The sequence below is a fragment of the Corapipo altera genome, unplaced genomic scaffold (assembly GCF_003945725.1).
Source record: "Corapipo altera isolate COAL_440 unplaced genomic scaffold, ASM394572v1 0, whole genome shotgun sequence".
NCBI classification, from domain to species: Eukaryota; Metazoa; Chordata; class Aves; order Passeriformes; family Pipridae; genus Corapipo; species Corapipo altera.
The window spans coordinates 33,055,145-33,073,986 of record NW_020884872.1 but is presented as its reverse complement, the minus strand read 5'-3'; the positions used below and the strand labels follow the sequence as shown (position 1 = coordinate 33,073,986).

General features: G+C 41.3%; 1 protein-coding gene across 4 annotated transcripts; it reads right to left on the bottom strand.

Moving 5' to 3' along the window:
- Window positions 1–1,972: 1,972 nt before the first annotated feature.
- On the bottom strand, window positions 1,973–16,897 carry NIPA1 (NIPA magnesium transporter 1). 4 transcript variants are annotated; one of them, XM_027642684.1, is made up of 5 exons: window positions 16,679–16,897; window positions 13,545–13,592; window positions 9,587–9,677; window positions 8,159–8,319; window positions 1,973–7,063 (listed from the first exon to the last, which is right to left on the bottom strand). In XM_027642684.1, exons 1-5 carry the CDS (start codon window positions 16,836–16,838, stop codon window positions 6,552–6,554), a joined length of 972 nt encoding a protein of 323 aa, XP_027498485.1. In that variant the 5' UTR covers window positions 16,839–16,897; the 3' UTR covers window positions 1,973–6,551. The 4 variants fall into 4 exon arrangements, with proteins under 4 accessions (XP_027498485.1, XP_027498495.1, XP_027498506.1 ...); XM_027642705.1 differs by lacking the exon at window positions 1,973–7,063 and adding an exon at window positions 7,086–7,447; XM_027642714.1 differs by lacking the exon at window positions 1,973–7,063 and adding an exon at window positions 7,421–7,498.
- Between the last annotated feature and the right edge of the window lie 1,945 nt (window positions 16,898–18,842).

Here is an 18,842-nt window from a genome sequence, read left to right as displayed (position 1 = left end):
ACAAATCTTTAAATATTTACTCCAAAGCCAGGGGCTGTGCTCAGTAACAGAAAATACTCAGACCATCTCTGAGTAATTTACAACAGCATGGTACTTCAGGCATGTCTGCTGAGTATCTGGAAAGAACTCCAAACATGAGAATGCTGGTAACCTGCCTAACTTGACCCATATTCTTGTAGGGAAGCTCAGCCACACAAGCCATCTTTGTGCCCCATGGATTTCACAAAGGAGGTGAGCTAGCGTAGGTACTACGAACAGCGTTTTTCAGGGCTTAGTATCTCTTATGTGTATAAACAACTCGTATTAAAAGGACAGAGAGCAAAAATACCACCCATACAACCTCGGGGAGCATGACCAAGTTAGCAGATAGTCTAGTTTGTGTTGTGTACCGACTGACTCTTGTGCAGTGATTTCAGATGGTGTAGACACAGCAAAGGGATGAGATGAACAGCACTCTGTGCCATCCACCCCCCGCTGCTTTCTGATACATGGTCCCTGGGCAGAATGGTGCCAGCTGGCAGAGTTTTAAAGCATCCCACCAGGATGGTGAATCTACTCAGGTCAGTACCTGACAGAAAACTGATTAGGCAATCAGGAAGCTCTAACAGGGTCTCTGATGTCCACATCATGTTGCATTCACGAAGACAGCTGAGCAGAACAATGAAGTCATGTCTGTGAGTCTACTCATACAACAGGTGCACTGTCACATACAAATAACTTCAGGGACTCGGCTTAAGACTTAAACTCTTAGAACAAACCTCACAAAAAAATCAATGAACTGTTTTTTCTTTTGGCACTATCAGATTTTGGTCTCTAACACTCTTCCTTATATGAACTCTGTTGGTGAGATAAATATGCTCAGGTTTGATTATGTCCCAGACTTTCAACAATAGCAGTGGTGTAAATGGCATATTTGCCTTTACCACAATGCTGCTGCCTTAGAGGCCTAACTCCAGAGATGAACAAGAGGAAAATAAAAAGTTGAATTCTCCTTATAAAACATGTTCTCAAAATACACACTCCTCTATGCTACTTACTTAAAAATCAGATATGCTGCATGCAGAAGAAAAAGCCTCTCTAGTTTTTTGGACTATCTTTGTATGTTGCATTAATATCATCAGCACCTCTAAAAATAAAATTACAGTAAAGAATCTATGCCAGTCTTTTCCACTGCATATGTTTAATATTGGAGGAGATAATTTGTTTAAAAATAACTTTAAATTTTGACCAGCAGTAATACTAATGCATCCCCTAAACCACAAATGCTTGAATCACAGACTGAAACAATTCTTAATCATAAATCCCACCATTAAAAAAACCCCCAACCACCTAAAACTTAACACACACACACACACACACACACACACACACACACACACACAGATTGTAAGCCATGTATTTGCCAGTACCTGATACAAGGAGCTAGGAATTTCAGATGAAGGATTAGATGGGCAGTCACTGTAATTTTCCAAGTGATTCCACAGGAAGTTCTTGTGACAGACAATAAATTAAGACTGGTGACGTCCTTACAGCTGTTGCCACTCCATGCACACCCAACTGTGAAGCAGTAGATCTTGAAATAAAAGCACTAGCAAGTAGCCAGTGTACAGCAATGCAGGAACAGAGCACATGTTAACCCTAAAGACACAGTTTAAAGTGACTCAGGCCTCAGCAAACATTTCTCCAGAGAAGTGTTCGTTCTACCTGTGAGCAAACTTCAGTCTAAGGAAGACATTAAGACTATAGCCTGCTGGTAGACTCCAGCATAGGACAGTTGAGCCCTTCATGTGGCAACTGATCTGTACCCACACAAGAACCTGCTGTTCTGTGTAAACGCAAAATGGCTGGTTTATGAAAGGTAAATGAAAATAATTTAGGCTTATGAATTGGGATTAGGCTGTAAAGCAGCTAAGTGTGTGGGAAACTTGATTTTTTTCTCCCCCTGGGATAAAGAGGAATCACAAAACAAGCATTGAGCTAGAAATAAATCATTTATTTTAAAACAATACAGGTTAATAAATAGATTAGTTATCAGAAAACTTAATAAATAGCCTTTAATAATTTACACAAGGCAAATACAACATGCCTATAACTATTTTTTAAAAAGCAAAGAGAGTAAGCTTGACTTGTAAGCTGTTAACAAATCTATATATACATTATTCGGAAGCTAATAAAATAAACCATTTTTATGTAATCTGTAGTAACTATATTGCAAGAGCATTGAAGCAACTAAACCCGACACTGTATGTTTGTTGCCATCCACCTTTTCCCCATATCCCAATAGAACTATTTTTTACATTCTGGAAAAAAAAAGTAAGGGGGGGGGGGAAAGAGAAAGTTCCACAGTTGAAAAAGGATTTAACTTAAAAATACCACTTTTGCGTAATATTTTCCACTCTGTAGAACAACTGTATCAGGAGGGGGGAGGACATGGGAGGACCCAACACAAGAACAAATAATAAAAAACCCCCAAACTTATTTTCAGATTTTAAAAAAAGATTTCTTAATCCATAACATTTCAACACTGCTGTCTGAAACACTTGGGCACTAGTAATAATAACTGTTGACCACATTGGTGCCTAACACAGTACAGACCAAAATTCTGCATTCTTTAAGCCATATTAGCACCAAAAATTATTACAAAGATAACAGGTAATAGATAAACATTTGATAATGCTTGATTTAACAGTAAAACTTCAGCAGTTACACCATGTCAAGACAATGAAGGAAGATCTGTAGAATCCTTGATGTTTTATATTTGTGAAACAAGAATGTGAGAGGGGTATAACATGCAAACAACTGCCCATTTAAAGCACCCCCTATTTATTAACCCTAAACTTCTTCAAATACAAACCCTCTATTTTTTAAATAAAGAGGAAAGGTAAACCTCACTTTCTAGTGATTCAAAAAATTAATCCAGTGTTTCCATTTTTCAGTGCTAATTACTTCAGAAAAATACATATGTTCCAATATAAATCAATATTATTACTAGGAAGCTTCACTTGTCAAACTGTGATATGACAGGTTCTTATGTTAGTTGCAGCTCACTAATAAATAGGCTCTATTTACACATACAGAGTCCTGGAAAGTCAGTACAGCAGATAACTTGTTTAGACATTTTTCTTTTTTACAGAAGTACTTAAGATGTAACAAATCTTTTTTTTGGTTGTATCAAAAAGGTTTCTATTCTCCTATTGGACATTTGAGGGATTTTTGTGTTTGACACCTAATAAAGATTGTGACTGACATATGCAAATCCTCCATACACTGAAGGGATAATGATCAAAGAGCTATCCTCAAGTGAGTACCAAGTAAATATGTTTGACAAGTATAACAGAAGTCAGACATACAGAGTGAAGTGCCTTTCACATGGATTTGAATTAAATTCAAATGCATTCCACTACTGCAACGAGTCCACTTTTTGTATGCATAGCCTCTCCCACTTCTACTTTGGAATCAGAACTGAAGTCATCTGGCTCCCAGCTATCAACAGACGTAACACAAGAGAACGGGAAAAGGGCAGACCCATAAGGGACACCAAAGCTCAGGAGACAACTACGCACATTTGCTCCCTGAGATGATGAAACTCAGATATCTGTCTTATTCAAAGTGCTTACTTATTAAAGGGGTGAAATAAAAAACAAAAAGAGTGAACAGCTAAAATTCAACTTCAACATTGCCTTCTTTTAAATCAGAAAAGCAATGGGACTAAAAAAGGTAGGACACCTAGAAAGAGGAGGGTGTGGGATGGAGTGGAGGAGAACCTTATCAACAGTGACAACAGGAAATGCTAATACATTTCTAAAGTTAGAACTGAATCAAATCCAGGTACAGCAGAACTCAAAGGAAAACTGCTACACACTGAACAAAATAGCAAAAATAAAGGTTTCCATTACTTAGCATTCAAGATGTAAAAGGCTGCAGATACAAGTGATGTGCAAGGCCACAAGAATTTCTTTCACCTTATGTGCTGGCTTTTGACATCTCTATTTTAAACATCAAGGGTAATTAGACATTTCTAGAAAGATCATCACAGATGAGGAGCATCTGGGGAGAAGAGAACTATGCAGACATTTATCAGCTGTAAGGATAGTCAGAGAACCACAGAACATGGCTGCTACTTTATTCTTCCTCTGCATAGTGAGCACTTATCAAGTAAACTTTGTGAGGAGCACAAAGTGGCAAAGTTTAGACAGGGCAGTCAAGTTATTTTAAATCTAGTATTAACTAATAATTTGCATATGCACCTAACATAATAGGACAGGCACTTTATAAATAATTAATTTTAAACCAAACCAAGACAAACAAAGATGGCCAAAGGAGGAATAAGATGAGACCACAATCATTTATATTCTCACCTAAAGATTTTTAACCAAAGTCTTCAGAGATTAAAGGCTAATACAAAACCAACATGCAACTCAGGAACTCCGAATTTGAATTTTGAGAAGACAACTTGACTGCTTCAAGTTGTTGCACAATATTTGAAAATCCATGTAGATGGTCTTTTCTCTGCTAGTGCTGTTCTATTTCATTAAGATACCCAGTTACTGCGCTGGCCTATAACGACATACATTTTTGCCAACTCAGTCACTCCCCTGCAATTTGGAGTTATAAAACAAGCTTGAAAATAACACAGTAGGACTCTTACTCCCTCAGAACAGTCCCTTCAGAATACTAAATCTTTAGGATTCACTTTCATGATTATTGCTGCCATTAGTAGGGCTTATAGCATTCATTTTAAACTAAAGTGGAGGCTGAGTTTTAAGAAAACATTAATTCAGGTCAACAAAAACGATCATGAGAGCAGACAGTATTACACCCTGCTAATCAAAGTCCATGTTCTTGTCAGGTAGCCACAAAGCTACATTCGTGATTTCTCGATGAAGTGTCATGAACTTTCTCAAATACTGTCTTGTAACCACGTTGGGTTTTCTTGTTTTTCTCAGAAGACGTCCTGATCTAGAGGGTGTTGAGTTCCATGGTACTCTTCTAGTTTTGTACTTACATAGAAACAAACACTCATTGCTTTGCAAGCTTTCAAGTTTTTGACTCATGATGTTTTAGCTACCAAATATAAGTAGAACATGAACATTAACTGTTTCTTTCTTTGACATATCAATATCCTCTAAATGGTTTAAACTGAACTGTTCGGAGTCATCCCCATCATAGCTTAAGCTATCTGTACTACTTGTCAAAATATTATGGCTGAACCATTCACACAGGTCTATAAATTACTCGAGCTGAATGCGTGTCCCTGTCAGTTATCTAAAACTCAGCTCTTTGAATGCCTAAGCTTTTTTGGTCTTTAACCTCATTTGCCCATGTTACAAGAGAAATCAGACCATCTTTTTTGAGCTAAGAGAAATCTCATGCTCTTCTCTCTCTTAAATTTTTTTGTGGTCTCTACTTATTAGCTGCTTCACAAAATGGTCTCCTGCATTTAGTCACTGAACTAAAATAAAGGTATGCTGGACTGTTTTCAACACTCCTGTAGATTACCTCTTCTCATTAGGCCTATGAGTTTTTCAGAAGCTGTCAGGGCATATGGGGATTTCAGTTCAGGTTTGTCAATTCTTCAAAAAATACATGGGTCCTTCTAGATGCTTTATGTGTTTAGAATCTGAATATAGTCCAATATTGTAGACAGTGAAATTGAATTATTAAACCAGTATAGGCCATCTAAAACAAATACATTCACAATTATGCAGTACTTTTGGATTGCAAAGGCACTGAAACAGTTCTGAGCTGCTTACAAATAAGCCACCATGTAGGCAATGAGTCTGCATCATTTCCATATCCTTCACAGGCTTTTTGTCTGCTCCCAATTAAAAACTCTCAGATGAATGCAGTATGTCTTAATGCACGTAAGTTACAAAGAAAAATGCATACCTGGACACAACCATCAGCTGATAAGTAATTAGTGAAAGAAATTTAAGGGTCCACTGCTCTGTATAAAGAATTCAATTTAAAACTCCCCAGTGTCTTCACCACATGGCAGACAAAGTTGCCAAGACAGTCATTAAAAAGGACAAATCTGCAGTTCATGGTTCAACCAACATTTATCTCAGAATTCACAGCCTTGACGGTGAACACATTGCTATACTGAAACTAACAAATTGTTCCACTTTTATTCCCCCTTATTTTAAAGGTGCACATCACTCATGATGGAAGGTATCAGATTGAGTGAGCTAGAAACTGATGTTCTTTGCCCATAGAAATGGTACCTCAGAAGTCACAACACAAGCTTTCACGTGCAGGTCTGTCAGAACATCCACAGACCTTTTCTGAAGGAGTACCTTTTACAGTAAAGAAAGACATCGGTCTCTATGCTGACTCAATCAGTGGTTGCAATTAAGGTCATTTATTGTGTCGACTGGGGTACATGGACAACTGTTCCTTTGAAACTGGATGGAGGCTTCCAATTCATTTCATGTAGGCCACCAAATCATCAGAGGGTAGTTACCTGCCTGAATCCTATTTGAATCAGTGACCTAGAAATTAAGGACTCTGCATCCTTCCCTGAGCCATCCAGTTTCCCCTCAAAAAATATTTTAATCTGTTTTCATGTTAGGTTTATTTAGATCTCCAATATTGAAATTGAATTCCTTGAAGACTTGTATAAGAACAATTCCAATAGATACTGTGGTGAATCCACAAGCCATTCCCAAAAAATCTACCACTCCTACATTACTCCATTCCCTGAAAAGGATGGCGGAAGCCAGCAAGACTAGGGTGGTAAACACAACGTAGTAGATGGCACCAAACACAGAGGAGTCAAAACATTCCAGTGCCTTATTGATGTATCTGAACTGAATGATAATGCTACATCCCAATACTGCCAGAAGTACCAGACAGAGGTACAGAGCCCTTTGACTCGATGGGTTATTGTGAAAGATATCTTGAGCAGCCAGCCCAATGCCTTTTGTACTAGGAACAGTGAAACTGCCCAACAGAGAGCAAATACTGATGTAAACCATGATATTAGTAGGTCCATGAGCTGGAGCTATCCAGAAGATAAGCAGGAGAAGCATTAGCAGCACTATGCAGAGATAACCCACGAAAACTGTAAAACAAAAAGGAAACAAGATAATAGCAAGGTGAGAACTCCTGGTCTTCTAAAAATTTTAGCAGGCAAATCATGTCATACCAGTGAACTTCAGTATACATCATGCTTAAGATTTGCTATTCAATATAGATCCAAACCACTGAGCTTCTAGAGATGTTGCTGGCATCCACAACTGATGATGTCGTATTCTTTGGGTAAAACAAATCATCATGTAGTACATGACACTGTTGCACATTTGAACTGGATTTTGGATTGCTATTTTTATTTTATTCTCTCTTCCACCAGGACTATACTCCTTAAAGTCTCCTATGACAGACAGCAGGGACAACACCTCCTTCATAACTAGTTCAATAAGGTATGGTGTGTGGATCCAGCAAAGAGCTTAAACATAAAGTTAGATCCCATTAAGGTGAGCAAGTGGAGTAGGGACAGCTGGAAGAAACGTGAAGCCATATCACTAACATTATAGCATCAGTACACAGATTAGATCAGTGAAAAAACATCTCATGCTTTACAGTTTTAAAGAAATATATTGCCAATTCATTTTGATCAGACTTAAACTGTAAATTTAGACCAGGGTATTTGTTTTCTTTTCTTTGTTTGCAGATTTTTTGAACAGCTGATGTTATTAGGGTTGACTTTCACTTAAAGCAAATAAAGGAAAAACAATAGTTGTCCGTTTAGCTCTTAAGCAAGAAAAATAAAACTGGGCCTGGAACATATTAGCACCAGTATGTGTCCTCCAGCAGCTAGTGAGAAAGAAAAGGCATTTCAACATATGTCTCAACAGCCTATTTCTATACAGTAGCCTATTTTTTGCTTTATTGTGTCATTGTTCTGAGCTTGCTGTGCAGGACAGTGTTTTCAAAAGTATCCACGTTTTCCTTTCTGCACACATAATAAATATGACAAGTTCTGCATGCAGTAAGGCATAGTTTTCCTATACAAAACCTGTACTGGTTTCTCTCTGTCACATCACGTTTTCTTCAAAAGTCAATTTTCCTACCTGATAGAAGTGTTAAGCCTCTTCCTCCTGCGTACTCTTGCTCAACGTCACAAAATTGTTATGAGTTAATAAAAAAACCACAGTACCTGGATTTGTAAGCTTCTCTTCAAGCTCAGCCTGAGTCGTTACACTCTCGGACTTTGGGGAATGGATGATGAGAACAACAGACCCGGCGCAGCTCAGCAAACATCCCAGCTTGCCAAGAATGTTCAGTTTCTCTTTCAGCAAGTAAGAAGCTAAGATGGACCTTTCACAAAGAGGAAGAAAAATAAAAGTTTGACTACATCCTGTTAATAATGTTCTAACAGTGTTGTGCCACATGAATTTCCTTCTTAAAGGAATATTATCAAACGTCAGTGGATCGTCAACCAAATGTTGGTGAATCCTCAGAAGGTATTTCTGACTTATCTTAGGAAAGATTCATCCATTTGCAGTTTTACTCAATCCTTGACATCTCATCTCAGGAAAAAAACCAACACAACAAAACAAAACCCAAACTCCAACAAAACTCCTAACCACAACACCTCAAAAAACAACACCACATCACCCCATCAAAAAAAAAAAAACCAACAAAAAACCCAACTCCCCAAACCAGACATCTGACCCCCAAAGGCAGTTACCTACCCACTTCTAAACTGGTGAGCTGTGACAAAGCCCCATTTTACAGGTGCTAAGCAGTCAGGAGATAAAAGTGACCTTTGGTTACAAAGATCACAGGGCTTAGCTCAGAGAAGTAGCTGACCAAAGTACACAAAATTATGTGGCCTAGGACAAAATAATAGGTGGTAAGTAGAGCACCATCAGTGTGCTTCATAGTGTATAAAACTAAAGTCAGCTATGAAGCTGATGCAAAGCCATCTACACTCTGAAGCAGATGGCCAGGGCAGTCAACAGAAAAATCTTGAGGCAATGTACAGCTTTGTTTTCAAAGAGTTGTGCTTTTTCACTGCATTAGTTCCACGACTGTAGTTTATTCACAAAACATTTAGTTGCGTATTAAAGTCCTTAAACTCACTGCCTTTTCTGTGCCGTCCACAAACACAACGTTTAAGAAGCTGAGGGCATGCATATGCAAAGAACTCCCTTGCTTCAGGACAGGGGCTAAATCTAACAAAACGAAAATCAGCATTAATAAATACATGTGGGCTGTGCATAGCAGGGCAGAGAAAGACTGTGAGACAAAAGGAAAGATCTACTTAGTAAGGGAACTGTGAATAAGAGAATAGGCAGAAGAGTCCAGAATAACCACAGTGAAGGGAGAAAAAAAGCGTTTATCTGTTCTGAATCACAGTGATAGCTAAAGCAAAAGATAATCAGGAAAACCCTTCTTCACCACTGTCTCCCCCTAGCCCCAGCTTTGCCAGGGAAAGCAGGAATAAGTGACATTATAACACATCATTAACAGCCATAAGCCCAACATCTTCTTAGTGGTCCTCCAGTGAGCACTGAGTCCATCTGACATTTTATTAAGTAGTGACAACATCCAGATAACAACAAGAAAAACAAACTCTTACCCAAATGGAACGCCAAGAGCTCCCAAGGGCGTCACTAGCACAGTTGGGACCGCAGTGTAGGCCAAGAAATTCCCTATTTGACCCAGAGCCACTGAGAAAAGAACCAGAAATAAGCCTTTAAACCCCTTTGTAAAAAGAAGTAATCAAAACTTACCCAATATTGTTTGGGAAAGACTGAGCTAACTGGAAAACAGATGTTGCAGATTTGCTTAGCTCTGTTAATTTTGCACTTAAACAAAATGGCTGAGGTTTTTTTATATTTCTTTATTATTTCTTAATATAGGATTTATATTTGCCACACAAGAGTACCCAAGTGGGCACAGTAAATAATCTTTTTTGTAACTTCTCTTAGTTGAACATAAGACAAGACTATAAATTAGAAGCACTCACAGATGACACTCAAATATCTCAGTATTAAACTTAAATATTTATATAAGAAAGGCTAAAAGTACATATGACCCATGTTTTCATCTTTAGAACGTGCATGTACATAAAAAAATGCACTTGATTATAGTTCTTGACAGTAGTGCTACTTTTTTGGGAGAAAAAAAGGACAGTATTGAGGAATCTTCTGAAGAAACCCTAAGCACAAGCATAAGGACTCCTCAATACACTACACCAAATAATACTATATAGCATCAAAAGTCATTCCTGACCACTGTAAACAGATCCCTGACAAGTCATAGAAACAGCCTCAAACCTTATTTTTCTTTCCTCTAATTCAAGTAAATTCCAAGATGTACCACACTATTGCATATCACAGCTGTGATAACAGTTCATGAGTTCAAGCTTTCAGTTAAAAAATAAAAGCTGGGTGGTTTTGCAAGTGCTGGCAAGTTTATAATAGATCAACGTACTTGCATAGTTACAGGGTCTGTGGTAATTGGAAAGAAGCTTGAGATTGAGAACAAATTACATACAGCTCAAATTTCCAGCTGCTCTTAAAAGCCATTATCAGCATTTAAAAACATTTCAGGAATCCAAGATGTCTTTATGCTCAGGCTGGCATTGCTCTCAACTATCAAATATTATTACCATCATTCTGGTTTTTACACCTGCAAAGCATTGTGCAAACATTAATTAATTTACCAATTTAGCTCACATTATCAGTAGACCTGAAGACCTGTGTAACCTACAGGAAACATGAAGGAGACAAACAAACTTGCAAAACTGCAGAGTGTGGCAAAATTACACTAATTAAATTCACTGAGGCTTTCTCTACATGCAGGAGTGAGCCAGAGAAGTTGATGAGCAGCATTTCTAAAGCAGAAGAGACAGTAGTGGTCTCCCTGCCCCTGGGAACAGAGTAACTCTGCTAACAGCCTCAGGCTTAGTTTTCAGATATATGTGGCAACTTCTGGCACTATCTTCAAGGCATCTGAAGGCACTGGGGCAGATCTTGGATGGGGGATGGAGCACAGCTGGCATGCTGCGTTTCTGCAGATTACAGACATTTCCAAATAACTCTGACAAAAGGTTGCTTTTTTGGAGGTCAGGTGTCTTAACTTTCTGTTGGAAGAACTCCTAACAGATGGCATCAACAACAATCCATAAATTAGGTCTCTGAAGCTTCAGTCAAACCAAACATATCATAAGGCAACTGAACTTACTGGAGGTTTTCCATATCACCATGGGTAATACTAACAGTCCCTTACCACCATGAATGACAGACCAGGACTAATTAAGACCAAATAAAAAAAGAATCTCATTAATTGTTACCATCTACCTGATGATGAGGACCTTTGCTGCCAACCTATCCAGTTCTCTCTGGACAAAAATTCCTCTCCAGACACATCAATGCTGTAAGTCAAAACATGACTTCAGTTCTTGAAGGCACAACAAGGTTTAACCTCGGTAAAGAAGTACCAGTATCCCTAAAGTTATTGAAACATAAAACTCGATGCACACTGACCTATCTACATTAGCAAGGAGACCAGGAGTAGACTGGGAGTACAGAAAAAGGAATCTGCTCTAGGCATGTCAGGGGCTTTATTTCAGGCTAACTTCTGCCTGCTCCCATGAACTGGAAATCTAGTTGCAGCTTGTATGCATTAAGCATGTTCCTAGAGTGCATCTTCCAGCAGTTTTATTTTAACATCCAGTTCAGGAGCTCCAACTCTGCTATGAAATGTGAAATAAAGGCCAATCCGTGGTGACAAACAGGAGATTCGCTTCACAAGTGTATTCCCTATCTGCAATAAAATACTAACACAGACATATCCACTATAAGAACCAGCTGCCTCTATGCTGCTATCAAAACCTGCACTGTAATTAATTAGCCAATTAATTAATTTGATGCTCATTGAAATACCTGTACACACGCTGCAATCACTTTTTCGACTACAGTGAAAGAAAAAGTCCCTTAGCAGAATCTGCAGCCCTTCCTTTGAAGTCCTCAGTAATCCAGTGGATCCCAGGGCCCCAAAACAGTTAGGCAGCATTATGCTGAGTCAGCATGCCAACACAGAAATGCTTGTTCACTGTCTGAACAAATACCATGAAAACAAGTTGACAGAGTTTATGTGGGTTTTGTTAGTCATCCAAACTCCAAATTCTCTGCTTGATAAAATTATATCAGCTGCTATAATTTCACCAAGATATCTGGGGATATTGCTAATTCCCCAAATAGCACCCTTCTCAGCATCCCATACGTGCCTACCTGGCCCTTGCTATTGCTGTTTGTGACTCTGTTGCCATTCTGAGTCTATAATATCGATAACAATTCTTCTTGGTTCCTCTGTAAAGCTACTAAGGCTTTGTTTTGAAATACCTGCATCTAGCTGCTGGGAAAAAAGCCAACTGATACCATTCCCTTTAGCTGTTTTGCCTTCATTCAATTCAGTCAGCTCTTTTAAGCATGAAATTGTTTTCTCCGATTCACCAGGATAAGTCCTGTAATAAAACCTCTCTTATTTTAACTCCTTCTGCTCAGAGATTGCAGATGGGAGCCTCATGAGTGATAAACAATGAATTGATGCATAGATTTATTTCTACTTAGGCAGTAGTGATCCTGGCAGAGGAGGAAGCTGACAAAGAACTACTTAAACTCAAGTTAAATTAGCTGAAGACTTCCTTCTGAAGCTCTGTTGGCTTTTACACTTGTGAACTTCGTCCTTCAAAGGGATCTATCAGTTTTTGTTCCTTTTGCATAGCTTTAAGACAACAAAAACAAAAAACAGAGACTTACCTTGCTGCCACAAAACCAGAGGCACAACTGGACTCATTTACTTCTCAGAAACAGCATTTCCAAATAATTCACAAAAGGCTGGATTAGAGTCTAAAAGTGGGTATAATTTTAAGCTTGTGGGTAGAACTAGGGCTGACCTGCAAGAGGAGAAAGCCAGCTGCTCCCCATGCTCCACATTCACATCAGAGAATGAACTTGGTGTGAGCAGAGTTTAAAAAGAAATTAAGGGTAAAATTACACTGATCTCATATCAGCACCGCACAAGGCTTCATAGTAATCTTGCAGATTAAAAGCAAAACTGAAACTATATCTGTTGAACTAGAACTCAAAAAGGATTTTTTTTTTAATTGAGGCTGGTTAAGTGCTTTCTGATCTAAAAAATAACATGTTCTCAATGAGCCCTTTTGTGCAGAGCGACAATTTTTAATTCATCTTTGACTTTTATTAAAAACTGAGCAGGCCACCACAATCCAGAGACAAAAACCATGCAGGAACCCAGAGTCAGAGCAGTGTGTGGCTGCCAAGGGCTGCAAGTACCCAGTGGTTTGGAAGTGTGAAAGATGTGTGACTTGTGTTGCTTTCTCAAACACCAGTAGGCATGGTAGCAAGAGTGGGAGATTACTAATGGTGGGATATTTCTGGTAATGGGAATTTCAGGACAAGTGAGTATGAGATTCAATATGAAAACCCAGATTTCCTGATGTCTTGTATCACCATCTAAGCCCAAGTCCTCTTAAAAAAAAATAAATTCAAACCTTCTAAGATACTTACTTGCAATAGTGCCAGACCACCATACTATATCTGTTAAGTATGAAGTACCTGGAAGAGGAAGTATAGGAAAATATAGTTATTAAGGACGTTCATCTTAACCCGATTCTTCAAGGCGACTGAGTGTGAGGGGGAAAAAAAAGAGAGAAGGTTCTCGGATTTGGCTTATGTGTCCAAGTGAGACCTTCTTAAGACAATGTAGTAGTCAGAAGTTCTGATTTCCAGTTTGAAGTACCTATCTGATGCTAACATAGTATTGTGTAAAAAAGCATCCAAAATGTCACCAAATGCTTCTGAGGGTGACATTTAAACATACAGATTAAAACCTCGACTAGGAGAATGAGAAACCTATGGAAACAGAACATGATTTGGATCAATTAGTTTGCTAATATAACTTCAGTGAAATTGTTTCAGAAAAACTGTAGCAGAGAAATTGTTTTGGTGCATAGGTTGGCAGGACTGTAGTGTGGACCAATCCTCCCGCATTTAAGCATTGGGAAGTATTATGACTGAAGCCTCTGAATTCCTGATATCCTGCCCTGTTTCAGAGAGAGGAGTAAAAACTCTGGATTGTCCCTTGGTACGTCCCAAGTTTAAGGATGATTATTTTTCACTGTCAGATTATAGGCCTTGGGATATGCACATGTGGAGCCTGCGTACCGCATTTTATAAGTTCTGCTTCTGTAGAACATCAAGGCTTTCTACACTAAAGCATGGCCTCCTCCAAGCACAACCTTCACATCATGTTATGCTTCTATGTTTTGCTCTTTTTTCTAGTAATACAGCTCTGCATTTATTTGGGAAGGTGCTCTCTCAAAAGCCACTGGAGCAGTAGACAATATTGTACCTACCCTGAAATCCCAAATGAAAAAAAACCACAGTAATCTATAGCTCTGGAAATCAAACTATATAATTGAAATGAGATGAAAAATGACTAATGGAAATGGCCAGCTTTTGAGTGGGTGTAATAAGTTTTTAGGCTTTTGTTATTGCATATAAAATAAAAACACTGTTGGAGGCAGAAATTATAGAAAATATTGACTCAAGTAAGGTAACTTTGAAAAATATTTGTCACTTACTGCTGTTTCTAACCAGGCAAGTATTACTAATTGAATTGATACTATATTATTGATTGAATAGAGAGGGCAGAAAAGACTTGAGGTGCCTCCTTGTTAATTATATAACACCTGCTGAAGCCAATGGAAAAAAGACATCATCTGACACGGACGATCTCGGACTCACAGCTCCAACTGCTAGATTCAAGGCAGAACCCCACTGCTTCATAACATTAAATAGAGAGAAACCTGGAGTATTTTCCTGTATGCCTCCACACTGAGAACAGCAACAGAAAGTACTACGGACTGCTCAGCAAGATACACAAATAAACATCACTACTACCTTCAAAACAGGATGTTTTACAGCTGCTAGTGCTGAGAAAGTAGGCACACGCCCATCACACTTAACTCAGTGCTCCACTGAAAGCTCTTCAGGAGTAATTAGACCCGACTATACTGCAAAATGGAAACTTTCTCCAGCTGCCTTGGGATGAAAAGTTATTCCTTTCTCTTTTGTCTTCTCACTGTCTCCTTCACAAAAAAGAAATAATTTGTATTTATGATGCAAACGTGATCTCTCTGTGGACAACAAAAATGTATTACAGCCATCTTGGAGAGAAAGGGAGACTATACTTTCAAAATCAAAGTTTGTCTGAGGCCTTTAACTGTAAGGTCATCGCAGAAAACGCAAACCAAACTTTTTAGATCATGCTGGCAGCTGGTAGTGACATAGTTCCAAACCCTGCTTTACTCCACTGCATCCACTATTAACATGCTAAATGCAGCAGGCACGGGAAATAAACTGCTGCTCTAATATGAACCATCTCAAGTACAAATGTATATGTATTTACGTACACAGATGCATACAAAGAAAATACCTTGCCTCTCCTGGTCACTAAAAAGGATTTTTCATAAGAAAGAGTTCCCAGAACCTATGGACACCTGCTCATACACAGACACCATCACCTACAAAAACAAATGGCTATTGACTACAGTAATAGAATCCAAAGGGCTCATGCAACCTGTGTTTATAACTTTCCCCGTACATAAAAGCATAGATACTAAGAACAAATACATTGTATTCTCCTATATTCAAAGCATGATGATGCAACTAGCAAGTGCTGTTCAGCTGCATGCTTTGGGGAGCTCCAATTTCAAACTAAAATACAGAAGATCTTCACACTCTGAATATATAGTTTTGTTTTGGCCAGACTGTCTAGACAGCACAGTCAGTTCCTGAATACGTTCACCTCAGACAACAATAATGAGGCATGGGATTTCAATATGAAAAATAAAAGAAATAAATTATTTCATGTTACTGGTGCATCTTTCTTCTCAACAAGAGAAAACCACTATGACTGATGCAACGATGCAACTTGGAAGGGCTAGAATAAACAAGTGACAAGATGTGCGAGTGCTGTTCATGGTAAGAAAGTAGCAAAGCCACAGAAACTGGTTGGAAAATCCCACAAGTACATGTACGCGCGTGCATACAATACACAAGTCCCCAGTGTTGTGTTACAGCGAGACATAAGACCAGCGAGCCGACCATACATCAGAAAACTGTTGCTGGTGCCCACCTTCACCCACTCTCATTGCTCTCCACCCGTAATACATCCTGACTGATCCCCACCTGCCGTCTCTCCGGTCATTTATCACCTCCCCGGCGCCGCGATCCAGTCACGGACCTCTGATGTCAAACACGCTCAGGCTGACAAACTGAGGCCGGCTCCCCCGGTCCAGCCACCAGAAAGGTGTCCCCCGCTCCAGGCGACACCGCCACCCCCTCGGGAGAGGCTGTGTCAGGGCCCGGGGGTGCCCGTGTCCCGCGGCAGCCCTCCCGCATCCTCCCCCTTCCCCTCCGGTCCGGCCGCCGCCGCAGCGCGGGAAGGGCTGCGCGGGGGCGAGGGGAGGGAGCGGCCCCGCGGGCGGCCGGGCTGCCCCGGGGAGGGAGAACCCGTCCCGCACGGGGCCGGGGGCGGTGCCCCGCGCACCGGGGGGTTACCGGGGGTGCCGAGGGGAGCCTGGAAAGCCCGGGAAGGGGCGCTCCCGCCCGCCGCCACCGCGTCGCCGGGCCCCTACCTCTCCCGCGGGCCCGCACGATCCCCTTCTTCTGCAGGACGAAGGTGGAGCCATTCACCAAGCTGGAGACCACGGCCACGCTCAAGCCCAGCGACACGGCGGCGGGGCCGGGGCTCTGCGCTGCCCCTTCGCCCGCTGCCGCACCGACCGCCATCCGCATCGCCCCGCCGAGAGCTGCAGGCGCGGCGGCTGCCCGGGCCCAGCGCTCCCGGCAGCGGCTCTGCGCCGGGACCCGCCCTGCGCTGCGCTGCGCCGGGGGCGGCTCCGGGCGGGAGCGGCGGCTCCTGGCGCCCGTCCCGCGCGGGGACGGCACAGGGTGACGTCATGGCCTCGGCAGTGCTGCCCCGACGGCAGGTCTGACATCACGGCTCCCGCCGCCCTCCCCGCCATGGCACCGCGGGGCAGGGAGCTGCCGCCGGGCCGGGCCGGCGCCGCTGCTGCTGCTGCTGCTGGCGGTGCGGGGGGGCCGGCGTGGGGACATGCCGAGCAGAAGCTCGGAGCTGCGAGCGTCCGTGGACAGAGGGCTGCGGGAGGATATGCAGGGGGATGCTGGAGACGAAAAGGATGTGGGAAGATGTGCAGAGGGATGTGGGAGGAGAGGGGGATGGCAGCAGGGCGAAAGGATACGGGGAGACGAAGGGATGCGAGATGAGCAGAGGGATGTAGTCTGCAGGACAGACGAGTCCCGCCGGTATGGGAGCAGCGCTGCTTTCCAGCGCTCTCGCTTTCCTTCGGGTTTTTTAAAATTCATGTCTGGTCCCCGGTCCGGCCAAAGCACGAGGTGTTGCGGCGGCAGAGCGGGAGCGAGCCGAGGGCCAGGCGGGGGCTCAAGGCCGCCGCTACAGCCGCCGCTGTGATCCGGAGCTGCGGCTCGATCCGCTCTGCCACCGTCCAGGTCAGTGTACTGGGCAGAGCTGGGGAATCAGCGAGGGACTGGGTGGCTACGGACTGAGAAACCTCGGCCAAATGGCAGGAGTCATACACATTGCCTGAAAACTATGGGATCCATTATCGCTCCAGTTTTGTCCAGCAGTAAATCCCAGAATCTACATTTATTTCCAGGAAAAAGTTCACTCTCTCCTAATGGCACAGGCAAGGTGAGATGCTCAAAATCAAGAACCTCCCCTCTCAGCTATCATTCAGTATCTTCCAGGTTCTGGGAAGGCAGAACGTAAGCCATCCTGCTGTAATGGAGAAGGGCCAGAGATCTCTCTGGTAGCAATACAGGTGGGCCATCATGGGGCCACAGATCTCTCTTTGAGAGAACTTAGTCTCTCAAAAATGAAGTGCTGAGCTGAAAGCAATCTTCCTTGCTCAGCAGAAATATTTTGTAGCAGGTATCTCATTGCAGTTCGTATCATTTCCAGATATATGCTGAAACAAATCAATCCATAATGGATTTCTGCGGCAACATCCATTTAGGGAAATGGGTTATGGTATCTTGGCTTAACGTAAGTGAAAGTGGACATTTTTGTCTTTTTTAACTATTGGGCATGGTTCTTAGCATACATTTTAGCATTCCCAGGAAAAATGAGTTTAGAGAAGAGGCAAACTCCTGAAAATGTTGCTCTTGTCAGCATATTTCTCAGTTTGCCTGCACTGCTCAAGGCAGTTGTCCTAGGAAGACACAGGAGGGCTTTTGTTAAGGTTTAGTGACAAGATAAGTAATACTGACTGCAGTAGTACCCATATTTTCACCTAGATTGCTTCATCAGGTCTTTGTATCTATACTTCGTGCTATGGAACAAAGGATTCATCCTTGTGAGACACACAAGACCTGCAAAATGAGAGCACAGGAGGTGGAAGAACAGTTATCCGTAGCAACCCTTGGAAACAAAGATAGAGGTGAAGACAAATACAGGCTAATTATAAATATCCGCTTCTGATCTATATACAGCCTAGTAACACGCACAGGAAAATTTGTTACAGGAAATAATTTATGCTTGCACAGTGGAAAAATGATATATATTTAACAGCCTTTACTTCTAATTATCAGGCAGGTTTCTAAACAAAGCCCAAACCTGACCAGTTTTTATACTCAAAAGTCTCTATCTGGTGTGGTTGAACCAAGAAAAAAACAGTACTAGAGATCCCAAGAAAACAGTTTATTTCTCTTTAGCCATGTAATTTTAATATTCTACTTGTAAAATTTATATATGCCTTT

Bases quoted from the DNA above. Each gene is read 5' to 3' on its own strand.
- NIPA1 (XM_027642684.1), bottom strand. From the start codon at position 16,838: ATGCGGATGGCGGTCGGTGCGGCAGCGGGCGAAGGGGCAGCGCAGAGC. The intron at 9,678-13,544 runs GTAAGTATCTTA...TTCTTTTCTCAG, and splicing joins GTGGTCTGGCACTATTGCAA to TGGCTCTGGGTCAAATAGGG. The intron at 7,064-8,158 runs GTACTGTGGTTT...TTTGTTTTACAG, and splicing joins AGAGAAGCTTACAAATCCAG to TTTTCGTGGGTTATCTCTGC.